The sequence below is a fragment of the Prosopis cineraria genome, unplaced genomic scaffold, assembly GCF_029017545.1.
Source record: "Prosopis cineraria cultivar Desert tree isolate PC_DT_omini unplaced genomic scaffold, ASM2901754v1 PC8, whole genome shotgun sequence".
Classification (NCBI taxonomy): Eukaryota; Viridiplantae; Streptophyta; class Magnoliopsida; order Fabales; family Fabaceae; genus Prosopis; species Prosopis cineraria.
Window position 1 is genome coordinate 34,827,259 of NW_026555339.1, and position 8,313 is coordinate 34,835,571.

At 38.1% G+C, this 8,313-nt stretch overlaps 2 protein-coding genes across 2 annotated transcripts; both read left to right on the forward strand.

Annotated features, from left to right (window-relative positions):
* Positions 1 to 532: 532 nt before the first annotated feature.
* On the forward strand, positions 533 to 5,157 carry LOC129317667 (calcium-transporting ATPase 12, plasma membrane-type-like). The gene is made up of 2 exons (XM_054962019.1): positions 533 to 1,177; positions 2,330 to 5,157. The coding sequence occupies exons 1-2, from the start codon at positions 767 to 769 to the stop codon at positions 4,961 to 4,963; spliced, it is 3,045 nt and encodes a 1,014-aa protein (XP_054817994.1). The 5' UTR covers positions 533 to 766; the 3' UTR covers positions 4,964 to 5,157.
* A 1,604-nt stretch (positions 5,158 to 6,761) lies between these two features.
* Positions 6,762 to 7,944, forward strand: LOC129318953 (chlorophyll a-b binding protein 151, chloroplastic). The gene is made up of 3 exons (XM_054963964.1): positions 6,762 to 6,955; positions 7,036 to 7,381; positions 7,482 to 7,944. Exons 1-3 carry the CDS (start codon positions 6,810 to 6,812, stop codon positions 7,785 to 7,787), a joined length of 798 nt encoding a protein of 265 aa, XP_054819939.1. The 5' UTR covers positions 6,762 to 6,809; the 3' UTR covers positions 7,788 to 7,944.
* Positions 7,945 to 8,313: the final 369 nt, after the last annotated feature.

Below are 8,313 nucleotides of genomic sequence, written 5' to 3' on the forward strand. Positions count from 1 at the left end.
GATTTAAAGAACAAAAATTGTTATTGTTTAAATAAAAATTGTGATTGAAAAAAATGGAGCCAGATCTTTTCTTATATTTTAAACAATAAGAAATTTAATCATTTAACCTAAATTATTAGCATCAAAAATAAAAAAATTATGACATTTTAAAAAATTTAATTATCATTATTATATTTTGATTAGATTTCATTGTCATTTTCCTTTACGCTTTGTCTAATTTGATTTTGATTTTAAGGGAAAATTGCCGTGACATGGGTTTTTGAGATTACTTACTAATAACAATAATACTTAGAATTTATAAAATAATAATTAATCATGTATAAATATTTTTTTTAGAATTACAATCTTAGTTTTAATTTAGATTTTTCAGTATTATAAGGATGAAATATATTTATTATTATCAGTATAAACAAAATGATATATGTAATATTAAAAGATTAAGTTGCAATTGAAGAAAATATAAATTACAAACACCGGGAGGCTTGAATAAGCGTGGCATTTACCTAAAGCTTGCATACGACATAAACGCGGTCGTGCATTTGCGTATTTTTCTATTTTCCGGATGCAATTTGTTTTCTAAAATGAAACTGGAACGTTGGTGATGTCTATTTGATCGTGGTTGCATTTTCTTTGAGATATTCCCTGTCCGTTTGGATTTGCCTGAATTTCGAAAGAGCAAGCAGCCGGAAGTTCTCTTCCCTTTCCGTTTGGATTTTTGCCTGAACTTCATTTTTCCCGTCGAAGTGCACAGTCACAATCACGCGCTATGTCGTCGCAGTCGAACGATTTTGTCGAAGGTGATGTAAATACTGAATTGGGTGCTTCCTTGATCGTCACTGGCAAGTACGGTCGGCTATGGCGGCGAAGTAGCTTATACATTCGAATCTTCATTTCTCTCACGAGAACAACAACTACAACTACCACAACACATGAATCTGAACAATCACCACATTATACCCCATTACCCACCTCACCATCACCTCCCACTAGAACTTCCTCGGCTAAATCTTCTATTGAGATTAACATTGCCTCTGATAACGAAGAGGATATTGCGTGCGTAGAACAGCGCATCAAGAACAGTATTGCTCGTATCGTGAAGGACAAGGACTTGGAATTGCTTCGTGAGCTCGGGGGAGTCAACCGTGTTCGCTCAGTTTTAATTCATCGTCAATCAGAGGTATGTATTGGATCAACAAGGACATAAATCACTACTGACGACATGCGAGTTTCTGCGTCTTGGTGTCAACGGTGTATGAAGGTGTTTGGGAATTATAGAAAATTATGAAAATTATAATTCATGCGAGCGTTTATTGGCTCGGATGCTGAATCTTGACAGCAAAAACTGCAAATTTTTGCGTTTGCTCCGGCATTGTTGGTTTTGCTAAAACTGGGATTGGTTGATTTGCTTTGCTTGTTCTTGTTACTGTTGCGCTGAACTGTTGACTGTTTTGTTTTTTGGGCTGTTTTGTTGTTATTTTGGTTTTGTTTTGTTTTGTTTGTTTTTTTTTTTTTTTGGTAAGTTTCTTTTGGGTGTTAATTTGTATTGATTGGTTTTTTGAAGTACTTTTATTCGGCTTCGCTTATGAGCGTGTGTACTTACTTTATTTTTGTGATTAATATAATGGACTCTCTCTGGGGGAAAAAAAAAAAAGAAATTGTTGTAATGCTTCGTGAAACTGTTATGGAGGAACCTGCTGTGATCTTGAAGCCTAGTTTGGATGGGGGCAATAAGGTACAAGTGGCATGCAATCAGAGAAGTGGGGACAATGAGCAAGTGTGGGTGCGAAGGAGCAATCGAATACGCAGGCTGCCACTGAAGTTGAGGGAATGAGCGATTATATGATATCATTCTGATTTTTCGTGGCGTGATTGTTCTCTCTCTCTCTATCTGTTATTTTTCTCAAGTGTGCGACTCCTTCCACTCGAGTCTCTGTCCTTCGTTATCGTTTCTTTGTTGATATCAGGTGTTTCGACCCCTATTGTTAGCTCTTTCTTTGTATCAGACCTTCGGCTGTGTTTTAGTGTTGATTTCTTGAGCTTAAACAGTGGTTTCAGTAGCATGAGTTGTGATTTTATTTGCTATTTTTGTTAGAATATTACTCCAGCCATTTTCATCCATTACAGAATGTACAAGTTTTAGGGAACTTTTTGTAGCCTCCTCCCCATGTAGGTCTACGTTGTATCCAATGTCCATACGTGGGCTACCCACGTACAAATCAAATTTGGTCCATTTATTGAATCTACACAGCCAAGAATTGCTTCAAGGTTTGGTTCTTTTCTTCTTGAGAAAGAATTGATTTCTTATTAAGATTCGTTTTCTGGTTAACAGGAGGGCAATATTGATAATGGGAACCATCAAGTGTTGGAGACCACTGACCAAGTTCATGGAAGGAGGCTCTTGTACTGTTTTACGAATAGCTGCAAACGCAATAGTTACACTATTTCGTTACTCATGATCTCAGCCTTGTTGTCCTTGGCCACAGAGATCAAGCAGGAAGGACCTAAATATGGTTGGCATGATAGTGCTGCCATTGTTGTTGCCATAATTATGATTGTCGCTGTCTCTTCAGTGGCAAACTATGGGCGTGAAAGAAAGATGCTAAAATTATCGGAGAAGAAGGGCGAGTTGAAATTTACTGTTGTTAGATGTGAAACCTCCCAAATGGTGGCCATATCTGATATTATGGTTGGTGATATAGTGTGTCTTAAGCGAGGTGATGAGGCTCCGGCTGACGGTTTGCTTCTAAATAATGAACACTCTGTGCAGGATGAGATGTTGGACCCATTTCTCTTGTTTGGCTCCAAAGTATTTTATGGGGGTGAAACTTCGATGCTTGTAACATCAGTTAGAGACGAAAAATCAGTTGAGATGCAGAATTCAGCGGCAAATAGGCCTAAAAAGATTACGCTGTTGGAAAGTCGAATTGAGAAGCCGATTTCTATCATTGATAAAGTTGCCCTTCTTATCTCTACATTGGTTGCGCTTGTGGTGCTCATTCGCCTGCTTAGCAAGAAAAATGGGGACAATAACGGGTTACCAGAAATTAAGGGTAAGGTTTCTGTTGGCTTCCTGATAGAATTGATGGAGAGAATTTTCTTGAAACCGCAAGGAAAAGTTTCCATTTTAACTAGCCTTTTAACTGTTGCAATTATAAGCGTGCAACATGGGGTACCACTTATGGTTACACTTTCTCTCAAATACCAAATTGACAAGGTGGTATCAAATGAAGCTGCAGATCTTCATGATTTATCGTCATGTGCAACAATGGGGTTGGTTACAGTCATCTGCATCGATGCATCTGGTGGGCTAATGTCTAAATTGACGGAGGTTAGTAGAGTTAGGGTTGGAGAGAGAGATTTCAGTCGTGATGGGGCTTCAGAAATTAATGCCGTTGTCTGTGACATACTTCAGCAAGGAGCCAGCGTATCTGTTCTTGCTCCGGAATTTACTCTTTCTCCAGTGTCCAACTCACTTAGTTCTTGGGCAAAAAAAACTTGGGGCGTGAACAGTGAATCTTTTAGTCAGAACTTTACCATCCTTAAGCATAACAAACATAATTATAAGGAAGATGGAAGTGGAGTTTTGGTGAGCAAAATTGGAGACCAAGAACAAGTTCTGCACTTGCACTGGAGTGGGGCAGCACGTACAATACTGGAAATGTGTTCACACTACTATGATATTAATGGGGAATGCTGTGGCATAACAAATCAGAAAGTCCAATTTGAGGAGGTCATTAAAGAAATGGAGGATAGCGGTCTTGAGCCTATAGCGCTTGCTTATCAAAAGACAGAGGCTCAGGAACTTCAGCGAGGTGGACTAATCTTGCTAGCTCTGATAGGTCTTAAACACTCTTCATACCTTGAAGAGACAAAGTTGGCATTGGCAGACCTCAAAAATGATGGTGTCAAGATCAAATTGGTGTCAGAGCAAGACATCATGGCAGTGAGAGCCTTAGCTTGTGAACTAGGAATAGAAGTTCCCGTTGAAGATGGTGTTATTGTTGAAGGAAAAGAAATTCAAAATTTGAATAGCACAGCCAGGTTAAAGAAGTTGGATGAAGCACTGGTAATGGGAGGTTTCTTTCCTAATGACAAGGTTCTCATGATTCAGAGCCTGCAAGATGGAGGCCATGTGGTTGCATTCTTTGGAGCGTTGACAGTAAGTGATGCTGCAGTTCGAGAGGCGGCTGATATAGTCATAGATGATAAGTCTCAGAACCCAGAAGCTGATAGGGAGTGTTCTAATATATCTATCGAACGTTTCAATGCAATAACTATAACTAGGAAGTCTGGTAGATGTCAATATCTCAATACTCAAAAGTTCATTCAACTTCAGCTCACAGCTAGTTTATCCGGGTCATTCATAACCTTGATTGCAGCAATGTGCACTGGACAGTCCCCACTAACGCCCTTCCAATTGATTTGGGTGAACATGATAATGTGCCTTTTGGGAGGCCTGATGATGTTAATGGAGTTAAACATCAAGGAGGATCAGCATGCGAACCAACTAAATAACCGGAAGCAGTCACTCATAAGCCACGAAATCTGGATGGACATCGCAAGTCATGTACTGTATCAGGCTTTTGTTTCCATGATATTTCTTTTTGGAGGGCAAGTTACAGACAGCACAAAACAAGTTAGGACCACCATGATCTTCAACATATTCATGCTATGTCAGGTCTTCAATCAGCTCAACATCTTGGGCCTAATGAAGAAGGGAGTTTTCAAGATTGTTCTTAAGAGCTATTGTTTCTTGGTTACATTAGGAGTGAGTTTGGTTATGCAGGTTCTGGTGATTCAGTATGCAAGGAGCCTAGCAGATTACCTGAGGCTGAATGCAACTCAATGGGCTATCTGCATCGTAGTTAGTGCTCTTTCATGGGTAATTCAATGGCCATTGAAGATGATTCTTAATTGGATGTTTCATCATGCTCATTCTTTCCTCTGTACCATACAAATGTAGAATTAGCACTCACCCACCCGCCAGTGTATTATATGTGCAGTATTGACCATAGAAGCCAAACATTTTGATAGTAATAGATTTAGTGCCCATTTAGATTTCAGATTACATTTAAAGTACATTTAGATGATCCAACTATTTGTTGGGTTTGGCAAAAGCACATTCCAAATGTGGTTTAAATATATTTTTAAAAGTTATCTGAATAGGCCATTAATCTATACAATAAATGTTACTTAGATTTTTATGTAACATCATGTAACATATATATATATACACACACACACACACACTACTTTACACATGGTCTAGCTAGTTAGGTGGTGCAAATTTTAAGGGTGAATATAGATATTTCTTTCACAATATAATCAATCATGCTCTCCATATCAGAAACTTAGCTTGTTAGAAGTTGATTTATTGCTTCACGTATAAATATTGCATTTTTTTTTGTACGTAAATATAAAACAAATATGCTGCTCTGATATCTAGTACTCAAGTCTTGGTGGCAAATTCAAACTTTTTCTACTGTTTTATTATTACTTAACAATCTTTGTTGAATTTCGTTTATCAAAATTATGTAAATGTTTTCTCTATTTGACTACAATGTTAAATTAAACTTTAATTTAAATTTAATGTTTAACTCAATGAAATAATTCTTTTTGATAAATTTGGATGATAAAATTTTATTTTTTAGTTTATTTGTTCATATTTAAAAATTATTTTTAAAATATGCACACATGAAAAAAGATTTTTTTTTTTTTTTGCCTCAACAAAAAGTCGCGGAGTTTTATAATAAAAGAATTAAATGAATTGTATACTTTTTTTCAGAAGGAAAAAAAAAAAAAAGCACTGCATAACTAGGTTTAATTGAGCGTAATCTCAAATCTCAAAGGACAACAAATCAGTCTCTATTGGAACAGGACAAGTCAAAATAATTATTTGCATGTGACCCAAAATGTAAGAAATTGCTTGGACATATAACTCAAAATGTAAGTGTATCGTGTACGCTGAAAAAAACAAAATATGTGAAATTATTATGTATTATATTCCAATATTTTAAGTTTGTTTGTAAACTCGCTTGTATTGATCAAAATATCGAATTAATGTGAACATAAGTTTATCTTAAAAGTTGCAAAAATATGGTTTCAATGAATATCCGTATCCTAAACATAAATTAATAATGGAACTTAGTAAACAATTGATCTTTATAATGATGCGTTAACGTACATGGATTGTTTTCATAACATTTCAGAAGGAAATCACAGTCTCAAAATGTAAATAGGCATATCAACAAAATTTAATAAATGCAAACAAAATTTTAATAATAGGTACTCAAAACATACTTTCTTAAATTGAAGAATCAAATATAAGTTACAGAGAAGTAAATTAATTATTTACAAATCTCAATTATTTATAATTGATTGATTTGAAATCTTATTATAATTCTTTCCACTTGAAATTGTACTTTTTTTTAATTAGTTATATGTATATTTGCATTTATATTGCATGATTAAATACTAAATGTTAATATTTTAAGTGAGATTCAAATATTGTTTTTGTTTTTATTTTTTTATTTTTTTGGTTTTTTAACCTTGTGTGGCTCCCATGGGTGCTAGGAAAGCAATGAGGAAGCAGGTCTTGATATACACGTGGCACAAGGAGAGCCAGTTTCCGAACCCAAAAAATCAGCAAGGGAATCCACATCCAACACAGCCACCAATGGGAAGGTGCTGAGCTGTACAAATCCTCATCCACAATATCACATGAAATCTTCCTCTCTTCTATAAAACTTTACTTGAACGCTTCATTCTTCTCAGAACAGAGCACCAACACAGATCATATCATCGTCGCCATGGCCACCTCTGCCATCCAACAATCAGCATTTGTCGGACAGACTGCATTGAAGCAGGCAAACGAGCTTGTCCGCAAGGCTGGTGCCTCCGGCAATGGCCGCTTCACCATGCGCCGCACCGTCAAGAGCGCTCCTCAGAGCATCTGGTAATACTAATAACTCTCTCTTTTCATTTACGCTCCTCAATTGTATTCCCATGAATTTGAATTCACGTTCTCAAAAACAGGTACGGACCTGACCGTCCCAAGTACTTGGGTCCCTTCTCCGAGCAAATTCCATCGTACCTGACCGGTGAATTTCCCGGCGACTACGGGTGGGACACCGCCGGATTATCGGCAGACCCCGAGACCTTTGCGAGAAACCGTGAGCTGGAAGTGATTCACTGCAGATGGGCCATGCTCGGCGCTCTGGGATGCGTCTTCCCTGAAATCCTAGAGAAGAACGGCGTCAAGTTCGGCGAGGCAGTGTGGTTCAAGGCCGGCGCCCAGATCTTCTCCGAGGGCGGGCTCGATTATCTTGGCAACCCAAACCTCATCCACGCTCAGAGCATCCTCGCCATCTGGGCCTGTCAGGTAATTAAAGATCATATTGCCCGAGCTGTGGTCGATCAGTTGAATTTAAGCAGGTTAATGTGATAGACTGAGTTGAATCGATCTCTGGTGTGTGTTTCAGGTGGTGCTCATGGGATTCGTTGAAGGGTACAGGGTTGGTGGAGGACCTCTCGGAGAAGGGCTTGACCCGATCTACCCAGGAGGTGCTTTTGACCCGCTTGGTCTGGCCGACGACCCGGATGCATTTGCAGAGTTGAAGGTGAAGGAAATCAAGAATGGGCGATTAGCAATGTTCTCCATGTTTGGATTCTTCGTTCAGGCCATCGTCACCGGCAAGGGTCCTATCCAAAACCTTTATGATCACGTTGCCGATCCTGTTGCCAACAACGCTTGGGCTTATGCCACTAACTTCGTCCCCGGACAATGAAGATAGATAGATTCGCCCCTCAATTCTTCTGCTACAATTACTAATCGTGTAATGTAATCACACCTATCACTAGTTGCGTAATTACCCTAGCAGAAGAATCTGTACCAGAGTGGTTTCGTATTATTAGTGGAATTTACATGTTGAATATTTTTTTTCATGAGGTGCATGTTCTTTAGCAATGAGCAACATAACAATAATCAAGCATGAAGCTTAAACCAGTATGTGGAAATATCTGCAGATAGATGCCAGAAGTCACAGCAAGAACAAGATGGGTTAGACAAATACGCACTAAAATTGCACACAAACTTGGAGCCCAATTTGAATCCAAAGCTTCTCCCATGAGCACAAGTTGCACATCCCGAATGACTTGTCTATTGCGTACAAGGCTTCTCGATTCCAACTCACGGTGACGTCTGTCTGTGGGTTTGTGACACAGTTTCTCAATGGCGCACCAATATTGTTGACACAAGTTTAAAGTGAAAACTCACCCAAAAAACTATCCTATCAGGTTAAAAAACCTTTTAAA